This window comes from Pristis pectinata, chromosome 17 (assembly GCF_009764475.1).
Source record: "Pristis pectinata isolate sPriPec2 chromosome 17, sPriPec2.1.pri, whole genome shotgun sequence".
Lineage (NCBI taxonomy): Eukaryota > Metazoa > Chordata > Chondrichthyes > Rhinopristiformes > Pristidae > Pristis > Pristis pectinata.
The window spans coordinates 10,816,031-10,837,571 of NC_067421.1; the positions used below are offsets into that span (position 1 = coordinate 10,816,031).

General features: G+C 42.9%; 2 protein-coding genes across 2 annotated transcripts; both read right to left on the reverse strand.

Annotated features, from left to right (window-relative positions):
• Window positions 1–1,572: 1,572 nt before the first annotated feature.
• LOC127579457 (immunoglobulin lambda-1 light chain-like) lies at window positions 1,573–6,178 on the reverse strand. Its single transcript, XM_052032285.1, is given in 4 exon segments — window positions 1,573–2,086; window positions 2,088–2,095; window positions 5,655–5,993; window positions 6,081–6,178. Coding segments are annotated over 4 exon segments (711 nt in total). The 5' UTR covers window positions 6,130–6,178; the 3' UTR covers window positions 1,573–1,771.
• A 9,291-nt stretch (window positions 6,179–15,469) lies between these two features.
• LOC127579177 (immunoglobulin lambda-1 light chain-like) lies at window positions 15,470–20,253 on the reverse strand. Its single transcript, XM_052031786.1, has 3 exons — window positions 20,117–20,253; window positions 19,684–20,025; window positions 15,470–15,980 (listed from the first exon to the last, which is right to left on the reverse strand). The coding sequence occupies exons 1-3, from the start codon at window positions 20,163–20,165 to the stop codon at window positions 15,658–15,660; spliced, it is 714 nt and encodes a 237-aa protein (XP_051887746.1). The 5' UTR covers window positions 20,166–20,253; the 3' UTR covers window positions 15,470–15,657.
• Window positions 20,254–21,541: the final 1,288 nt, after the last annotated feature.

Sequence of the window (21,541 nt, forward strand, 5' to 3'; positions counted from 1 at the left end):
GGCATTTTCTGCAATCCATGCGCTCATTCATTTTAATGGGGATTGTGGAGCTGCAAGATATAAAAGGAAAGGGTTATTGCATTTGGTTTAATTCTTCCGGTTTATTGTCATAGTTTAATTATTTAAGTATTTTAAGTATTATAGGTAGTGTCTCTTTACAATTTTAAGAAGTTTAATAAATAAAACTAAAATTGATTAATGTATTTCAAAGGATATAAACATGTCTAAATGAAAGAGAAGTTCGGAAATCCTGAAAACCTTCCACAAGTTTCAGAGACAGCACATCCTAGCGTGAACGTTGCTGTTTGTCAAACGCCTCCATGGTGGTTCAATCGACGGGCCTTGTTCTGCTCATTATATTACCCGATTGCATCATTAAACCTCTGCTACGCACAGGGGCCGCACGGCTAGCCTGCGGGACCAATTAGGCCAGGGAGATGGGCCTTCCAGATCCAGAGCAGGCAAGTTCAGCTGTCGGTGGTCCAGGCCTCTCAATAAAATCTGGACTATTATTTCTCCCATTTATTTAATCTATTCTTCTAAGTTTCCATTATTCACTCAGTTTTCTGCACTTCACAGCGATCAGCAGACCTGCATATGCCATTCTGTTCTGACCCCGAAGGAAAGTTGTCCAACGAATCAGAAAGGAACTCTTAGTCTCCTGCTTCGTATCTTCATGTCAATTATTTACATGACTTGAAACTGGACGTGTTATATTCCCTTCACCCGCTTCTCAAGCCCCCTATGATGGCAACAGTTTCTCAGTGGTCACGGTATGCCACATGTCATATTTAAAGCTCAGTCTTCTCAATTCCAGCATCAAGTTTCTGATTCGTTCAATTGCTTCAAGTAGTATCTTATACAAATTCAATAAACTACCGTGTAAATGTTCGTGCAATATTTTGCCAGGGTTTCAATGTCATGAAGCCCGAAACAGCTCTGCATGATCTAGCACCGTCCACTGTTTGTGTAATGCATTTTACGAAAAATGATTCGGACCACCATTTGGTCTCTTTATGATGTTTCAAATACGTGTTGTTACTTCCCGCGAGTTATGTGTAGTCATAGAGCAATACAACACGGATAGAGAAATATAGCCCGAAATCAGCCCGAATGAAGCCTGCGGTTCTGAAGGACAGTGTTCAAAATTGTCATCATTGTGAAACTGTTCTTAATATGTGCTACGCAGCTCAAAAATAGGCGGCCGTGAATCAAAGGATTCACCAATATGCAGCTGGCTGAATAATAACCGTTATTGTAAAAGGATTTCCTATAAATTATGCAATACAAACATCTGTGCTGCAGGATGTCCTCGACACCCAGTTGAAGCAGTTACGGATTTGCACTTACATGTCAGTTTCGCTGTCAAGTTATTGCTTGGCCTGTCCCGGTCTCGTCATAGTTCTACGAACACAAGGTTCCTTGGGTATGGAATCCACCCAATCTTATTTTAAAAACGCATTGTAAGATTTACCTCACTGAATATCAAGCTTTGATCGCCATCATGAATATTTACGTAAATTTAGAAAATTTGTATATTTGGTCAGAGTTATTGAAAAAAAAGCATTGGAGATAAGGAAAATTTTATTATTTTGCCACAAATTTATATTTACTTCAGAATAAATCTGTTAGACAAGGTCAGTGGGTTCCAGAAGACACAACACGCATCGTTTCGAATTGAAAATGTATCAAGTACAATTGAGCTTTGAATATCTACCTATGTTATTTATTTTGAATGAAACACAGAGAATCGGCACATGGACTGCTCGGATCACACACAGCCAGATCTGGCGACGTTTGCCTTAAACGGGTTTGCCTGTGTTTCGTGTTTAACCACACAGGAGTAAAGCTCGTGTGAGTTCCAGTCGGAGGCTGGCAGACTCAGGTAACTGCTCGCACTGAACGTGTTGTCCGTCTCCCGCTGGATTCGGCTGGTCTCAACGCCATCCTTCCTCGCTTTGTCGTCCACAGTCCACTCAATGTCCACGGCGCCCGGATTAAACCCGCTCACCAAACACACCAGGGTAGCGGTGCCCTTTCCCGTGATTTCTTCCGCTGAAGGTCGGAGGATCGACACCGTGGGGGGGCCGCGGACCTGAAAATCAGGAACAAATACAAGAAGATAAATTAATAATTGAGATAAAATTGGAATCAGCCTGTGTCTTTCTTAAGTGATTTTTGTTTTGCAATCGGCGTCACCTTACAGAAGTTTGAAAACACCTCTGCAAAAGAATTTCATTAATGCAATTTGACCTTTGACAGCAGAACGCAACTTTCTGGGATTGTTTTTTCAGAAATAGCTGCAAAGTAAAGGAAAGAAAAAGTTTGTTTCATAACAACAAATTTGAAATAATCATAGTTAGTAGATTTCGAAATCATTCTGGCTAGCCTAGTGCTATTACAGCGCCAGCGACCCGGGTGCAATTCCGGCCACTGTCTGTAAGGAGTTTGTACCTTCTCCCCGTGTCTGCGTGGGTTTCCTCCGGGTGCTCCGGTTTTCTTCCACATTCCAAGGACGTGCGGGTTAGGAAGTTGTGGGCGTGCTAAATTGGCTCCGGAAGCGTGGCGACAAAAGATGTATTTCACTGTATGCTTCGAAGTACATATGACTCATAAAGATATCTTATCTAACTTGCATTTATGTACATTTCCGCCCCATTTTCCTCACTCACTGAGGGCAGGATGCGATGAGAAACATTTTGGTGTTTGGGGCAGGAAGTGACCAGGGCAGGAGCGTCTCAGAAAGATAAAAGATATAAGTAAAACTTGAGACCGCTGCACTGAAATGTGTTGTTCGGATTCAAGATCCCACCGACATTTACACGGCGAGTTGTGGATTTACACCTGACAGATCCGAATTTGGAGTAAGCGTCCAGCTGTGCTGACTACAAAGGAACGTTAACATTTAGTATTCAGTTCTGTCAGTTCAACGCCAACCTTTTTTGTTTCCTTCTGCCTGCAGTTCTGCACTAATTTCGATTGGAGTGGCAAAACAAAATCGAATTGTCGAGGCTCCTGGACAATCACCGCCAGATCCTCTCCAGCGGACTGGTGGTTTCCATCAAATTCCCACTCGTGTCGAGTAAACGTTGCAGCACGAAAATGTTCAAAAGTCTCTCCAACAATTTTGCCATACCTGGAATCTGCCTTCTGGAGACAGATCGGGCATCAGAGGGTCACAGAGCTGACCGTAGATATTTCCCAACATAATATAACAAAACGAGCAATATTGTAAACAATTTCATCGATGATATTACATAACTTTAGCTAAATGCTTAAGATGAAACCAAGCCAATAGTTATCCTTGATAGAAAATGGAGGAAACAAATTGTCCCTTCATTTCCGCATTACTTAAAGTGGGACAATATTGCGCCCCAATTACCTGCACTGTTTCTGTCATCATTACAGTGACTGCACCTCAGAACTACTACTTCAGCTGCAAAGCGGGTGGGTGCAAAGCATGTTGTGGTTTGATGGACGGCACAACATGGTGGGCCGAAGGGCCTGTTTTGTGCTGTATGGTTCTATGGTTCTATGATTGACACTAAGGGTGTGAAAGCTGAGAAATCAATGCAAGTTCGCATTTAGTTTCCCTGTCAACAAAATATAATTAGAGTGAGATTGCTGAACAGATTGTCCGAATTTTCTGTCGCCTTAAATAACAGGTCACGCCGACCAAATAAAGCAACTAACGTCGGTAACTTGTAATGAACAAGTTTTCTTTTGCAAAGCATCAAATGAAAAAATGCATCATTATTTTTTGTCGCAGTCATGTAATTGAGTATTAAAGGTGCAGCCTCTGCAAATGATTGTGATACAGAGATACTGTGTGAGATACAGGTCTCAACGTTAACAGATTTCCCGGTCAGATTATGCTATATTGCCGGTTCTGAGGAAATATTTTTGAACCACAACTTCGTTTTATATTGATTATATTAAATTTGAAAACTCGAATGCACGTCACCATGAAACGTGAGCCACAAAACCGAATTTCTCGTCTCGGGTAAGGAGAAATTTCTGTGACTGAAGTGTTTGGAATCGGGTAGAAATATTGAGCTGGTTTTACTGTCGGCTTAGATTATTATTTACCAAAAAAGGTGTTCATGAAATAATCTAAAACATGCTTCTATATATCTCGTGTTACCTTGATCCAACCTGATGTAGTCGTACTAAAGTTTAATAGCTCGACAGAGTATTGGAATATTCCAGGATATTAAACTCGCGATGACACGAATCATAGACCCAGCAGCAAACCCAATGGCGGCATTGCCAAAGCGTCCAAGAAAGCTCGGAAAGTATCTTCGTAGATATTCACATAAAAAGAGAAAAGAACGTGACGGTGGCTTTGATCGTTGTACTGTTTCTCTGTCCTTGGAGGAGACTAAATGCGGAATTGTGAAGGGCTGCAAAATCACCGAAGTTTAATGAGAATTAAACGATATCACTTAAAGGCGTTTCCATTTTTAGTTTATCAAACAATTACTTTCGAGCTTGATGTGTGGACCGCGGTAATCCAGACTGAAATACAATTCGAGAATTAGCCTCAGAAATTACACAGCCCAGAAGGAAGTCGATCTCGCAGTTTCGGGTTTTCATACTTCAGTTTGTGTTTAAATTTTTCATAGTTTTAAAATTTGAGCCCATTCACACAAGAAGATATCAAGAGAGCAAAACAGAATTTAAAAAGAGACACCGAGACAAAGAGGTTGAAGCGGGAGTTTCAGAACTTCGGACCTTAGAGCTGTACACTAAAAGTGCTGGGGGAACTCAGCAGGTCAGACAGCATCTGACCTGCAGATTTCCTCCAGCACTTTTTTCGCATTGCTCCAGATTCCAGCATCTGCCAGAATTTTTTGTGGGGCCTTATAGTTGAAAGCGTTGCTACACGGGGTGAAGCCGTTGAATGCGATCTGATCAGTTGTCCATAATTAAAGGGAGTCAAATACCTCAGAGGCTTGGACGGGTGTAAGGTTACAGAAATGTAAAGGAATGAGCCTCTTGACGAGTTGGTATTAATGGTAAGACATTCAAATTGAGACATTGCTGAATGCACAGGTGGGGCGGGCGGCGCGGCGCTGAAGAAAACTTGAGTAGGAGTTAGAACACGAGCTCAGGTGAACGAGTATAGAACGAAAGAGGCTCAGATCAAATGTGGACAGCTTCAATCATGCAATGCCGCGGAGATGGAAATACACGTTCTCTATTTCCACACCGGTAACACCCTCAGCTCTGCTCTTGCCCCAGATGATTCTCACTGAATTCTTCACGCAACCATTTCCGAGCTCTAGATTCCATTTTCCCATCTGCCCTCTTTAAAAAAATGGTTTCTGTGCCCTCTCCAAAACTTTAAAACCCACCCTAACGCCAGTAAGCTGTTGTCTTCGGTTATTTTTAAAATCTCATCTTATATCCAGCATCTCTCCGTAAGTATGGTTTATTGAAGATAACTTTCACTTAAGATAAGTAACTTTACTAAGCAAAGGAGTGTTTGCTATTTTTTTCCCTCACGAAATGAAAAGATAAATTAATGAGCGTTTTGTAAACCGGAGGAGAAATGGGCATCGACTGGTTGTTCAAGGTACAACTGAAGGGAAAAAGACACAAAAATCAAAAGATGGCGACGCCAAGTTTCATACCGCAAAATATTTACTTACTGCCCAGATTCAGTTTGGTTCCTTTCCCGAAGGTGAATCTGCCACTGGCCCACACACCACAGTAATAATCGGCGGCGTCCTCCGATTCCACGTTGGCGATGGTTAAATGCATCTGGCTCCTTGATGGGTCTACGGTACCAGTGAATCGATCTGGTATTCCAGAGACACTGGAGCTCTGAAACCACACCATGACCGGGGCGCTGCCGGGTTTCTGCCAGTACCAGCTCGTGTAGTAGCCGCCGATGTTGCCTCCTGACATGGTACAGGTGATTTGCGCGTTTCTGCCCGGATATGTTGAGATGGACGGCGCCTGAAGCAAGGTCATCTCTGCATTTGCAGCTGGTAAAATAATAAACCGCTCAGACCGTTCGAAAAGAAAGCACAACGTAAAAAGCAGGAATGTTCAGAATTAATTATTGTACTTACTGCAGAAAAAGAACATTAGAGCCACAAGAACCGGAACACATTCAGGCATGATGAAGGGGAGGGAGAAGATCACAAGCAAGAGGCTTTCCGACACAAGTCCGGTTCTGGGCTCTTTTCGAGGCCGCTCCTTAAAAACCCTGAAAGGTGGCAACGTCACTAAGATTAAATTATTCATGCAAATCTCTACCTGATTTGGTGACATCGAATTACTGAATGAACGGTTCTCTGTAGACTAATATTTGCCCATCTCCAGTCCATTGAGGAGAGAAAGAAACAGCCAAACGTATGGAGGAGGGCAGGGGTGTAATAGAAACAAAGGCAATTTAACTGTGCGGAGAAACGGGGCGGTGCAGCAGAGGCACTGTGGGCTTGAGCTTTACAAGCCTAGAGATGGAGGTTGTCACAGGCGGGAATGGCTGAGGGCAATAAGGGCTGCAGTAGCCCAGAAACACAGCCACAGGAGGGAAGACAGATATATTGTACAGCGAGTTAATTATTGTGAGAACAACACAGAAAATATAACGAAAGTTTTCGGAAAAAATCATGCTCATTGCTCTGAGGCATATCCAGTGTGTGGTTGCAATGTAGAACCTTTGCAGAAAATCTCTTACGTTCTGCACTTCTTGCTTGAACGAGACTTAAAGCTTTAAAAAGTATTCCAATCCGTACATTATCATAAATAATTAAAGGACGGGCTAACATTTCACACCACGTTTTCACAATTAGTTCCCTGCAGCATCGAAAGAAACATTTTTTTTCCATTGCCGCGTTGAGTCGGTAAAGATTTAACCACGTAGGTGGAAAGGAACGAGGAGGCGTTGTCTCTTCAGATGCGGCCAACCTGCAGAGCAAAGAAACATTCGTAAAATCAGTGAAATTGGAGGAACTGACAGGTATTTGTCAGCTCAGCACGAACAGTCCCGCCATTCCCACATACCATGTTTTGCGTTTGTAACTTCGACGTAAAATGCCTTGAAGATAAATCCCTGCAATGCATTTAAAGGGGTTGGCTCCACGGGTATCCTGCAGAGTTTTTGAAAGTAGATAATACAACCGTTCAGCGTTTTGCTGCATACTTACATCAGAGTGTCAGGAAAGGAAGGGATATGGAAACATCAGGTTTCAAACATCGATGGAAAATATTCAGAGTTTCTTCGGAAGTGTTTTTTGCGGTGGTTCTGTAAGATGAAGCACGACTGGTATTAGACTGGTTTGTTTGCGTTCTGTATAAAGTTGAGCCATAGCATCCACCACTCTGAGTAAAAAAGTACCCCTCACGTTTGTTATGATCCTACCCCCCGCATCTTAAATGCATGCCCTCTGGCGTTGGATCGCTCAATAATGGGAAAACGATATTGCTTGTCCACCCTATCTATGTCCCTCATAATTTTATACATTTCCAACAGATCACCCCGAAGCCTCTGCCGCTTCAGAGAAAAAAGTTTGTCCAGCCCCTCCTGATAGCACATGCCCTCTACTCCAGGCAGCAACCTAGTAAACCTCCTCTGCACCCTCTCTAAAGCCTGTAGTGAGGTGGCCTGAATTGTATGCAATACTCTAAATGCGGCCTAACCAGAGTTCTATAGAGTTGCATCATAACTTCTCGACTCCTGTACTCAATACCTCGATTAATTAAAGCGAGCATTCCATAAGCCTTCTTTACCACCCCATCTACCTGTGCAGGCCACTTTCAGTGAGCCATGGATTTGCACCTCAAGGTCTCTCTGCTCTTCAATACTGTTAAGGGTCTTACCCTTTAGAGCGTACTGCCTCTTGACATTAGTCCCACTGTTACGGATTAGGTTTCTATTGGGGAATGTCCCTTTAAGACATAGCACAGTTGTGTGTGTGTGTGGGGGGGGCGTGATTACGTCAACAGAAGATAAGGATGTAATGACGTTTTTGGAGCAGTCAGTCAGTCAGAAGAGAGAGAGAGAGAGAAGCACCAGCCTGATGGTCTCTGTATCGATGGATGAAAAACAGTAACTGTGTCTGTCACTACAATCCACGTATGGATTTTTTGGAATAATCCAGTGGAGTTGGAATAATCGTTAACCTGTAGAAGGAAACAGGTAATTTGTGTGGACGGCCACATCTTGGATGCCTTTCAGGGTGGCAGATACTTTGGAACAGAGGAATGGAGATCATCAGTGATTGAGATGTTGTATGAGTTCCAAAGTGGAACATTTGGATTTTGTAATTACTGTCTATTTTCTCTCTACATTTCCTCTTCAGTCAACAGTGGTTTTGCAGAAGCCTTTGCTCACTTTCACCTTATAGCTTGCTGAACTGACTTCGAGAACTATTCCTGGACTTGGATTTGGGAATTTGCCACACACACACTTTGAGTTTAGTTTTGGGGTTAATGTTTAAGATCTAACATTTTTACTTCTAACATTTTAACATTTTTACTTTTATTTTTTCTTCTTATCATAAGTAGTTATTAATAAAATAGTTTTTCACACTTATACACGACTCGGTGTGTTTCTTTTGTTGCTGGTATGTGACACCCCCAAGGTGCAAACACCTCACATTTATCCGGGTTAAACTCCATCTGCTATTTCTCTGCCCACATCTGCAACTGATCTATATCACGCTGTATCCATCGCCAGTCTTCGACATTATTCACAGCTCCACCAATCTTCGTATTGTCTGAAAACTTACTAACCCATCATCAACATACTCTTCCAGGTCATTTACGTACATCACAAACAGCAGAGGTCCCAGTTAGGATCACTGCGGAACACCACTACTCACAGGCCTCTAGACCGAATAACTCCCTTCAACAACCACCCTCTGTCTTCTGTGGGCAAGCCAGTTCTGGATCCACACAAGCCAATTCTCCACGGATCCATGCATCTGATCTTTCTTGTTAACTGATGATGTGGGACCTTGTCAAATGCCTCACTGAAGTCCATGTAGATGACATCCACATCTTCATCAATCCCTCTCGTCACCTTGTCAAAAAAACTCAACCAGGTTAGTAAGTCACGACTTGCCCCGTACACAGCCATGCAGGCTTTCCCTAATCAAGCCATTGGATTCCAGATGCTCGTATATCCTATGTCGAAGAATTTTCTCCAGCAATTTCCCTACAACTGACGTGAGACTCACCGGTCTACAGTTCCCCAGATTTTCCCTTGATTCTTTCTTAAATAGAGGAAAAACATTAACCACTCGCCAGTCCTCCAGGACCTCACCCGTGGTCAAAGAGGATACAAAGATACTGGTCAAGGCCCCAGCAATTTCCTCTCTCGCCTCCCTCAGGAACCTGGGGTAAATCTCACCGGGACCCGGGGACTTAGCCACCTTAATACTGTTTAGGAGACCTAACGTTGCCTCCTCCTTACCTCTAAATGCCCTAACAGGTTACACCCTCAGTTCCAATTTCTGTGTCTTGCATATCCCTTTCCTCAGTAAATACCAAACAGAAATACTCATTCAGAACCTCATCCACATCCTCTGCATCCAAATATAGATTCCTTTCTTTATCTTTAAGTGGTCCCACCCTCTCCCTCGTTATCCTCTTATTCCTTACTTAGGTATATAATGCCTTTGGATTCTCTTTAATCCTTGCTAAGGACTTTTCATGGCCCCTCCTGGCTTTCCTAATTCTTTCCTTGAGTACATTTCTAGCTTTTTTATAGTTCTCACGTGTTCTTTCTGAACCTAACTTCTGAAGCTCTACATACTTTTCCTTTTTCTTCTTGACCAAGTTCATCACTTCTCTGGACATCCGAAGTTCCCTTATTTTGCCATTCATGTGCTTCCTTCTAATCGGGACATAGATATCCTGTACCCTATGTACTTGATTCTTCAACCCTTTCCACATGTTCGACGTGGACTTGCCAGCAAAAAGGTGTTCCCAATTTACACTACCTAGTTTCTGCCATATGCCTTCATAATTAGCCCTGCTCCAATTTAAAACTCTCCCGCTAGCCCTATATCTATCCCTATCTACAGCTATCCTGAGTGTTAATGAGTTGTGGTCACTGTCCCCATTTGCTCACCAATGACAAGTGAGTCAGCTGGCCAGGCTCGTTACCCAACACCAGGTCCAGAATAGCCTCTCCCCTCGCTGGACTGTCAAAAATATTCATTTACGAATCCCTCCTGGATACAGCTAACAAATTTTGCCCCATCTAAACCCCTGCACTAAAATGGTCCCAATCGATATTGGGAAGTTGAAGTCTCCCATGGCCCAACCCTGTAATTTTTACACATTTACCTGATCTGTTTGCATATCCATTCCTCATGTTCTGGTGGTTATTGGGAGGTCTATAGTACACCCCCAAGAGAGTGATTGCACCCTTCCCATTCCTGAGTTCTACCCATATAAACTCTGTGTCCGAGCCCTCCATTATGTCTCCCCGGAGTGCAACTGATATATTGTTTCTAATTAGCATTGCAACTCCTCCCCCTCTTTTACCCCCTCTCTATTCTTCTTAAAAATTCGAAACCCTGGTACATTGATCACCCATTCCTGTCCCTCCCTCAACCAAGTCTCTGTAATGGCCACAACATGATAGTTCCATATACTGATCAATGCTCTAATTCATCACTTTTGCCCATAATACTCCGAACATTAAAGTACAAACACTTCAAACCTTTCGTCTCATCACATCTGTTATTAGGAATCTGCCTAACACTACATTCCCTGACATTATCCTCCTGCCCGTCCCTTACTTACTGACCTGTTGTTCTGGATCCCATCCCCCCTGTGAAGCTAGTTTAAGCCTTCCCAGTAGCATTAGTAAACCTCCTTGCCAGAATAGTTCTCCTCCAGTTCCCCTCCAGTTCAGGTGCAACCCGTCCTTCTTGTACCGATCACCCCTTCTCCAGAAGAAGGTTCCAATGACCCAAGAACTTGAGACCCTGCCCCTGCACCATCTCCCCAGCCACTCATTTGTCTGTGCTGTCATCCTGTTCTTTCCTTCACTAGTCTGTGGCACCGGGAGTAAATCCGGAGATGACTACTTTAGAGGTCCTGCTCTTAGCCTCCTTCCTAACTCCCCATACTTATTGTGCAGGACCTCTACCCCTGTCTTGCTTATATCATTGGTACCAATATGCACCACGACCTCTGGCTGATCATCTCCACCACCACCACCCCCCCCCCCCACCCCCCGCCCTTAAGAATATTCTGCAACCGCTCCGAGACATCCGGGACCCGAGTACCCGGGAGGCAACACGGCATCCTGGCGTCTCTGTTGCAGTCACAGAAATCTCCTGTCTGTCCTTCCTAACTTTCGAGTCCTCCTATGACGATCGCTTCTGCCTGACTTCATCCTTCTCTTCTGAGCCTCAGAGCCGACACAGTGCTACTGGCCTGGCTGCTGTTGCCTTGCCCAGATAGGTCATTCCCCTCAGCAGTATCCAAAGGGGTATACTTGTTGCTGAGAGGAATGGCCACAGAGGGCCCTACACTACTTCTTTTTCCCCCTACCTCCCTCCGTGCTCACCCATCCACTACCTGAAAACCTGCCATCTGGTGTAACCACCTACTCAAAAAGTCCTGTCCATGATTCGCTCAGCGTCCTGGATGATCGCAGTTCATCGCACTCCAGCTTTAGCTCCTTAATCCGGTCTTTCAGGAGCTGAAGTTGCTGTACTTCCGCAGGTGTAGGCATCAGGGAGCCCAGCAAGTTCCATGAATTCCCGCATCCCACAGGAGGAGCATTCCACTGCCATATCTGCCATGCTGCCTACACTGTACTGAGGGAATCTGAGACCACAGCAGCAACAATCAAAGGACAAACTTACTCTTATTACTTGTTTCTTTACCTCAGCCTCTTCTCGTCGAAGCCTCTTGAGTCAAAGCCTCTAATCTCCCACTCTGACTCGAGACCACTTCAACTATAGCTGCTCCACTAGACCCTACCTCTCCTTTATGGTTAAAGAACCCAATCAAGGAAAGAGAGAAAAACTCACCTGGTCAGGTGACTCTCCGCTCTCTTCCCGAGGCTGCTGCTTCCCACGCCTGCGCACTGCCTTTTCCAGTCTTTCCGACGGGAGGTCTGTGACCAATGGTTCCACACGGTTCAGTGCTGGGACCTCTGTTCACGATTTGGAAGAAAAAGTAAGTGGGCTGATTGGTAAGTTTATGGAGGACACAAAAATTGTTGGTTGTGAATAGTGAAAAAGGTTGTCAAAGGATGCAGCAGGATATAGATTGGCTGTAGATATGGGCGGAGAATGACAGGTGGGAATTTAAGCCGAGCAAGTGTGAGGTGCTGCACTTGCGAGGTCAAATGTAAGTGGAAAGTATACCTGACAAATGGCAGGACCCTTAAGAGAATTGATGTGCTGAGGAATTTTGGGGTCCAAGTTCATAACTTCCGGGAAAGCGGCAAACAAGTAGATAGGATAGTAAAGAAGGCGTATGGCATGCTTGCCTTCATCAGTTGGGGCATTGAGTATAAGAGTCAGAAAGTCATGTTACAGCTGTATAAAACTTTGGTTAGGCTGCATTTGGAATATTGTGTGCATTTCCGATTGCCCCATTACAGGAATGACATGGAGGCTTTGTAGAGGGTGCAGAAGAGGTTCACCAGGACGCTGCCTAGATTAGAGAATATTGGATATAAGGAGAAGTTGCGCAGACTTGGATTGTTTTTTCTGGAGCGTCGGAGGCTGAGGAGAGACTTGATAGAGGTTTATAAAGTTATGAGAGGCATATACAGGGTAGATAATCAGTCTTTTTCCCAGGGTAGAAATGTCAAATACTCGAGGACAAACTTTAAGGTGAGAGGGAGGGGGAGTTTAAAGGAGACGTGTAGGTAGTTTTTTACACAGGGAGTGGTAGGTGCCTGGAAAGCGCTGCTAGGGATAGTGGTGGAAGCAGAGACGATTGAGATGTTGACGAGGCATTTAGACATGCACGTGGTCTGGCAGGGAATGGACGGATATGGATCGTGTGCTGTTAGAATCATAGAGTTACGCAGCACGGAAACAGGTCCTTCGGCTCAACTGGCCCACACCGACCAAGGTGTCCCATCCAAGCTAGTCCTATTTGCCAGTGTTTAGCCCATAGCCTTCAAAACCTTTCCAATCCATGTACCTGTCCTAGTGTTGTCCTTGTACCTGCTTCAACCACTTCCCCTGGCAGTTCATGCACAAAGCCATGCTGACTACTTCTAATCAACCCGTCTTTTCAGATGTACGTGCTGCATATCTTATCCCTTTGGCATCCTCTCCAGTAACTTACCTACCACTGGTCTATAGTTCCCAGGTTTTTCTTCCCCGCCTTTCATAAATAAAGGAGCAACATTCGCTACCCTCCAATCTGCCCGCACCTCACCCATGGCTAAAGATAATGCAAATATCTCAGCCAGGTCTCCCTCAATTTCTTCTCTAGCCTACTACGGTGTTCTTGGATATACCCGGTCAGGCCCTGGAGACTTGTATGCCTTCATACCTTTTAAGACATCCAACACCTCCTCTACCGTAATGCAGACTATTATCAACACCTCCCCATTTACTTTTCCTAGTTCCAAGGTCTCCATGTCTTTCTTCATGGTAAAAACAGAGGAGAAATATGCATTAAAGACCTTGCCCATCTCCTGCGGCTCCACATAAAGATGTCCCCTTTGGTGTTTGAGGGGCCTTTATCTCTGCAGTTGCTCATTTTCCCTTAACATACTTATAAATTCTCTTTGAATTTACCTTCATCTTCTCTGCCAAAGCTATCTAATGTCCTCTTTTTCGTTCGATAGGTTTAGTTTAATTTATTCTATGATTCCTTTTCATTCGTTTGCGATACTGGCTTTGCGTACAACGGCACCTAAATTTATCATCCAAACCATAGCTTCCAGTCCCTGAGCATTTTTGTTGTTGATGATATTTGTTGATCTCCCGGCGGACTTACCAGCAGCTGTGCATGAAAATGACAGCATTTCTTCGCATATAACTGGGTTAAGTTTAAAAATCCAGCCGAGCGTCCATCCAGCCGAATTTTCTAGTTTATCGATCAACTATTCCCCAGCTAAATGCCATTCCTGCTCACCCTGGGAGAGCAGAGATGAAGCTGGAATGTACTGACATTCTGATAAATTAACCCTTTCTATTTGAATGGTGGGGGGGGGGGCGAAATGCATTACGTAGGTTACGGTTTGATTAATTATTCAGGTAGCTTACCGTGTTTTTTTAAGAGTGTTTTCAGTGTTCTAATAGATTTTAAACACATATTTTAAAGTTTAATCGTGTTTAATTTTTAGCATTATTCAGTGCATTTTAACGATTTAGAAAGGATTCTGGATGTGAGAGGAACTCAGAAATAATTGCAAACTTGCGGAACTTTTAGAGAAAGCAAAGCGGGAAGTAGGCTTGCCAGTTTACCAAAAGCTTTTCCATAGACTTTAATGGACGGGGCATTGCATCATTCTATGATGTCGTTCAAGGCCACTGCGCACTGACGCCTCCCTGCTTGCTTCCGGATCCAGAGAAGCCACGTTCGATTGGCGAACAGAATGAGCCTCAGGCGCAGGACGCACTAGGGAAAATCTTGGACTTCAGATGATCACGGCTTTCCCCATATTACACCCCATGTTCTCTCACCTCGCCAATTCAACTAATTGATGTTTCCAACTTTCACACACGCACTCAGTTGACAATACTTCGTAACAGTCTTCGCAACTAATATATGCCATTTTGTTCCGACCGCCAGATGATTCCATATCCAGCCAATCAGAGAATAAATCTTAATATCTACTAAATTATTTACTCGATTGGAGGTCGAAACCTTATATTAATGTCGCCTGTTCTAGATTCATCCACGATGGAATCTTTCCGCACGGCCAGATTATATCACGTTTTATCTTTTACATCCTATTTTTTACATCGCACTGTTTTTAAGGAAAACGGTGCGAAATGTTAATTCGCCCAGATCTCCCATTATCCCAGCCTAATAATTACCATGTCAACGTTTGTTCACTTTTTTCGGTGCTTTAAATGTGGCAAAGCTGAGAAAGCTCCACATGAATCTAGAAATACCCTTTTCTCGTGCGTCATTCGCCCAGAAATGAATTGGAAATTTATTTGTTCTCTTTCTGATTTTTAAACGCCAACCTGTTTCGTCTCCCTTGAGAGAACAATCTTCTCATCCCACTAATTATTCTGGTGAATCTTTTCTAGACTGCATCCAATGCTATAACATCCTTTCTAAGATAAGGGGACAAAATTGTTGGCAAGTAATTAGACCATATGTTCTGGGTCTTGCCATGAAAATACGGACACACCTTTCCTTCAGTCTGAAATCCACTCAATGCTATTTTAAAAGATATTTTGTCAGATTTATTCCACGAAATATCAAGGTTTGATTGACATCATAATTACGCAAATTTATAAAACTTCTATTGGAACAGAAAAACTGTCACTGGGGAGAAGAGAGATTTTATTATTTTACGTTTTATTTGTAAAGTTGCACGGACGCTTTGATCAGTTTATCATGAATCCAATGTAAGAAACTGCCAGTCGATTCACGCTGATATAATGCCCAACTACTATATTTGAAAATTCATCAATCAGACATGTAGTATCTGAATACGACTTCGTTGGAGAAACAGGACAACGGCTCGAATTACATACAACCGGATCTCGCGATGTTTGTCTTAATGGGGTTAGCCTGAGTCTCGTGTTTAACCACACAGGAGTAAAGCTCATGTGAGCTCCAGACTGAGGCTGGCAGAGTTAGGTAACTGCTCGCACTGAACGTGTTGTCCGTGTCCTGCTGAACATGGCTTGTCTCAACGCCATTACTTCTCGCACTGCCGTCAACGGTCCACTCAATGTCCACAGCACCCGGGTTAAACCCGCTCACCAAGCAGACCAGGGTGGCGGTGCCCTTTGCTGTGATTTCTTCCGCTGGAGGTCGGAGGACGGACACGACGGGAGGCCGTGGACCTGAAATTAGAAACAAATGCAGGATGGTCAATTACTAACCCAAACATTCACAAACAAGTGTTTACCTTTCTTCAATGGGTTCCAGAGATAGCTGGTTTGCTTTATAAGGAGAAATTGACCAGAGTTAAACGGCATTCTCTGGAGTATAGATGAATGAATGGCGATCTTATCAAAACATGTCAATTCCTTTTAAGGTGTTGTGAGTTACATGCAGCAAGAATGTTTCCCTCAGCACCAGAGAGAACAGAGTCAGAATATGGAGCAGGCTGTTTAGGATTAATATGAGGAGAAAGGTGTTCACTCAGAGGGATGTGAACCTCCAGAGCATACTCAAAGCGCCGGGTAATCTACTACTGCTCCTTTTTTTTGTTCATCACTGCGTTATAATTAGCGTAACTTTGCAAACATTTGAAAATCTTTGTACAACCGAACACAATTGATACAATTTGCACGGCAACGGAAGCCCAATCCTCTGGAAGTCATATAACCTGGGATTATGTTTTTCAGAATATATATAGGGCTGAAAAAATCTTTTAATTGAAAACAATTCAAACTGATCGAGGTTATGATATTTCGAAATTAAATATATCCGTTCGACACAATGTGTTCGCTTCAATATTCACCCCATTTACACCCCTCGTGGTTTAGTATGTGATTAGGTACAGTTCGATGTTTACGATCTAAAGTGACTGAGGGAGGGTCAGAAAAATAAACATAAATTAAAGCGTTACTCTGTTACATTGAAATGTTTGGTCGCATTCATCCTATTACAGACATGCTATGCACGGAGATTTGAATTTTGGGGTAAATATTCAGCAACACTGTCTACAAAACTCGAACCATTCGATTCTAATTTATTCAGTGCTAACCTCAACTCCCCCCCCCCCAACAATCAACCGTCTCCAGTTCTGCATTAATTTTGATGGAAGTGCTAAATTTATATTTGACTAGTACTTGGGCTTCTGGACAATAACTGCCACAACTTGGCTGATCGCTTCAACTGAGATCCCGTCCCGATCGAGGGAAGAATGAAGCATGCACCAATCAACTTCATCCCACTCGGAATACATTTGTTGTGGACAGATCGGAGGTCGCACAGTCACAAAATATGCCATTTCATTAAAGAACAAGTTTTCCAACAAATAGCCGCTGTTATCGTAAATTATTTTTCTTTTCATTAAAAGAAATTTCATTTTGAAACCAATGTTGTCAAAAACACATAGGCTAATACTTAACTATCATCCCAAATCAATATACCAAATTGCCCCCTCCCAACCCCATCTCCACATTGTAATTTGAGCGACAACGCAGTGAACAGTGTCGCTGAGCTTTTTTCCTAAGTTACTGCATTGAAGATGTTACGAAGCTACTTTGGCTGTGAAGTGCTTTGGTTGCTAAGGTGTGGAAGGCGAGACATAAATGCAAGTCCCCTCTCAATCTTAATGCAAATACAATGCCATCTCAACGAAATATAAATGGAGTCAGACAGCTGAAGATTATCTCCCCCCCCCCCCCCCACACCCACCACCACCCGCTTTCTCCTTCTCTCAAACCCACAGTTCGCACAGTCCACGTGTCCATGGGACCGACTGACATTGATACCGTGGCAGGAAAATGGATAATTTTTGACAAGCAGCAAAAACTATCAAATACTTATGGAGTTGGATATCAGAGGCATGCTTTTGATGCTGATGCAATGTAGGGAATGTAACAATAGTACATCAAATTAATTCCTGGGATACTGGAATTGTGCTACGAAGGGAAGTTAGGCAATCAGAGCTGTATTGTTCCGAATTCTGGAAAAATGAGGAGTAATGTCGCTGAAACATACATAATCCTTATTGCGTTTGACAGGAATAGATGCGAGGATGTTGTTTCTAGAAAGGAGGGGGCGAGATCAGAAGGAATCTCTTAACCAAATTATTGGAAATATCTACCCCAGTGAGCTGCGAGGACATAGGTGTTGAGTTCAACACAGAGGTCATGTTAAGAGAATCAAGGGATATGGGGTTGGTAAAAGAAAATGGCACCGAGGTAAAAGAGCGGCCATGGTCATATTGAATGGCGGAGCAAGCAGAAAGGGTCGAGTGTTCCACGAATGGTTTTGTTCATCGCTAACAGGTTGTTTGAAATCTGCAATGCGCGTCACCCTGAAACTCGAGTCACTAACTCCAGTTGCGTCCGCATCATCCGGGGTAAGGCTAAGATTTCTGATACTGAAATATCCAGCGCCCGTGGAAGTATTAAGCAGGTCTTCCAGTCAGTCTAGATTACTGTTTGACAGGTCAGAAGTTTAACAATGAATCCGTTTGGCACTCTTACTGAGTGTAGTTCTCCAAATATAGATTTTTGATATAATTATAACACAAGCGACTTGCTTCTTTAAATTCGACATGCTCCGTTCCAAACTGATGTAACCGAATAATAGTCAAGATCGCGGCAGAGTTTGGGCATTTTTAGAAATAGTAAATTGTCGATGACTCCAATCACAGAACCAGCTGCAAAGATCAAAATCTCTGCAAGATTTTCAAAGATATTCAAATAAAAGTGATTGAACAGGAAGTTAATGCGGCACTGGATTGTTCTTTCTGCAATATCAGCTTTGGAAGTTGCACTTTTCGTGCTCCTATGCTGGTTCTCGTTTCGGAGATGATTAAGAATTACAATAATTGAACACACCAGCCCCTGGATTGTCAATCGGAGAATGCTTACTATCAACGGCAAAATGTCCCACAGGACATTATTAAACAAATATTGAGGCGTCCCATAGAATATTAAAGCAGAGGAACAAAATATTGGGCAAAAGTTGTCTTTTTATGAGTAGATTAAGGGAGAAAAGAGAGATAGAAAGGCCAAAAAGCAAAGGGAGGGAATTCCAGAGAATTGGACTTCAACAGCTGACAGCTGTGCTACCCATGGTGAAGTAGTTAAATTCAGTGATGATTAAGAGGCCAAAATTAGAGGAACTTGAATATCTCAGGGTATTGTACGTCCAGAGTTTCGAGAGCCCTCCGGCTGGTGTGATAACAAAGATGATATTTTTAACATCGATTCATTGCTTAACTGAGATCATGGACAGAAACGGAAGATACGTTTTAGGTCAGGGAATGCGAGACTTGGGTGTGAGTTAGAACGCGACAACAAGAGATATGCTTGCTCTCAAGTAGATGGAAACTCGAACGAAGAAGATAACAAAAGCAAGCCGGCCGATGCTGTGCCGGAGTAACGAGAAATTATCTATTTTTATCTAAGTATTACATTTCGTTTCGCACTAACTCAGTTCATCTGCATTTGAATATATCAGCCATGCCTTTGCTACATCTGGACTTAACCTTTCCCGTCTCCTCTCAAAGCTGAAACCTCTCCGGAGGAGGGCCATCTTAGTCAGAGGCTCCTGTACCATCTCCTCGTTTTAACGCGCTACCTAATAGCAAGTGCCCTTCGTGTTTGATTGTTCACTGAAGGTTATTCACGTACTGTGCAGTAATACGTTCTAATGACTTCTTTTTCCACTTAAATGTCAAGCAAATGGGTTTTTGTATTTATTCGTCCGCAACGTTTAGAGGACAACTTGTTGAAAATCGGTTAAAAGAATTGTGCATTGATACCATTAATCCCAGGATAAACACAGAAAGGAAAACAAAAACATCGAAAGCTAGTGGTGGACAAACGCCAATTTGCACGTAGTTATTAATTTACTTACTGCCCAGATTCAGTTTGATTCCTTTGGCGAATGTGTATATACCAGAGCGTCCCACAGCACAGTAATAATCCGCGGCGTCCTCAGCTTGCACGTTACTGATGGTCAAATGCATCTTGTTACTCGGTTCGTCCACGGTACCCGTGAATCGATCTGGAATTCCAGAGGCTCTGGAGGTTTCATACCACACAAGGACGGGGGCGCTGCCAGGTTTTTGCCAGTACCAGCCCGTGTAATACCTGTCCATAGTATCTCCTGATAGGGTACAGGTGGCCTTGACGGTTCTCCCCGGAGACGTCGAGATGGAAGTCGGCTCCCGGGTCAATTGAATCTCAGCGTTTGTACCTGGTGAAATAACAAATTGATATTCAGGAACATGCAAACAATCAGCACAATGTAAAGAGCAGTTGCCTTTATAATTAAGTTTTATACTTACTGTGTAAGCAGAAGACCACTGCAGCCAGAACCCGAAGCAATTCACCCATAATGAAGAAGACGGCAAGGATTAGAAGCGAAATGTTTTCCGACAAAGTCCGTTTCTGAGTTCTTTAGCGATCTCTCCTTAAGAACTCTGCAACATCGCAACGTCACTAAGTTTTAATTATTCATGCAAATTTCTATCCACGTGACATCGAATTATTGTATCATTGGTCACCTTTGATATTACTAAATCTCCAGCATTTTGGAGAAAGAAATAGCTGAAGTCACAGAGCTGAAGAGAAGAGTAGCAAACAGCAAACCCAAATATAAGAATTGATAAGCAGTCAATGTTTAGGTGAGAAATACTGGAGATGTTCAGCACGTCAGGCAGCACATGTGAAGCGAGAAACAATGTTACGTTTTAGGCAATAACGCTTCATCAGAACCGAAACCTTAACTCTGATTCTCTCGGTACACATATTGCAGAATATCACCAGCATTTTCTGGTTTTTATTTCAGATTAGCAACATATTCAATTTTATTTTAATTTTCAAATAAGTATACAGGCGAGTTAGCAATTGTGAGATAACACCTTGAAGATTTTACGAAGCACTTTGAAAGGAATTTTAGTAGTGAATCCGAGGAGATCATTGTGATCATAATTATTTCTTTCAAGTTGTTATCCATATAAAATATTGCTGTTTTACATGTAAGATGGCACTGCATAACCTATGCAACAAACCCGTTTGCTTTTTGCTTGAAGGAGTTAAGCTTAAAAAAAACTAAAACGATGCAACTAATTTAAGCAATATATTATTAGATCAGCTGAAAATTCAGAGTGCGCTTCCACTACACCCGTGAGACTTGCTGTTGGATTGAAAGCAACATTTTCATTACCGAGTTGAAAGGCACAGGAAAATCTGCACTGACTTAATCAGAGCAAAGTAGACATAGTAGAATCGCTGCAATGAAGATACGCGAGAGACAACTGCGAGTTCATTAACTACATGCCTGCTCCTCTAAAAATACAGCTGCCTTAATCTCACGGTTTTCTTCCACCCTGTACCAACCTCACTGAGAATGAAGGAATAATGCAAACATACGGTTGAATGCCATGTAAAACTTCAATAAAAGCTTTTCCAAACTCGATGCTTACGTTTAAAATTTTCTTCCCAGCTGACTTGGTGACAAATCCTTGAAGTTCATTTTAAATGGTAGTGTGAAGAGATTATAATAGTGGATAATTTTAAAGTTAAGTATTACAGGATGATACAAAAATCAGGAAAGGAAGAAATGTGGAAACATCGGAGTGACGTGGGCGGAATTCGGCAGAAGGTTTATATCATTGTCGAGAAACAGGGGGTTTAGATAAAGAAAGTCTTTGGAAGTCTGCGTACTGAAGTCATTCTAAGGGATGGAACCCCACACGTGACTTAGTTTA

Coding starts and splice junctions, on each gene's coding strand:
- LOC127579177 (XM_052031786.1), bottom strand. CDS start 20,165: ATGGGTGAATTGCTTCGGGTTCTGGCTGCAGTGGTCTTCTGCTTACAC. Junction 20,026..20,116: donor AGTGGTCTTCTGCTTACACA/GTAAGTATAAAA, acceptor TTATTTCACCAG/GTACAAACGCTGAGATTCAA. Junction 15,981..19,683: donor AATCAAACTGAATCTGGGCA/GTAAGTAAATTA, acceptor TTCTAATTTCAG/GTCCACGGCCTCCCGTCGTG.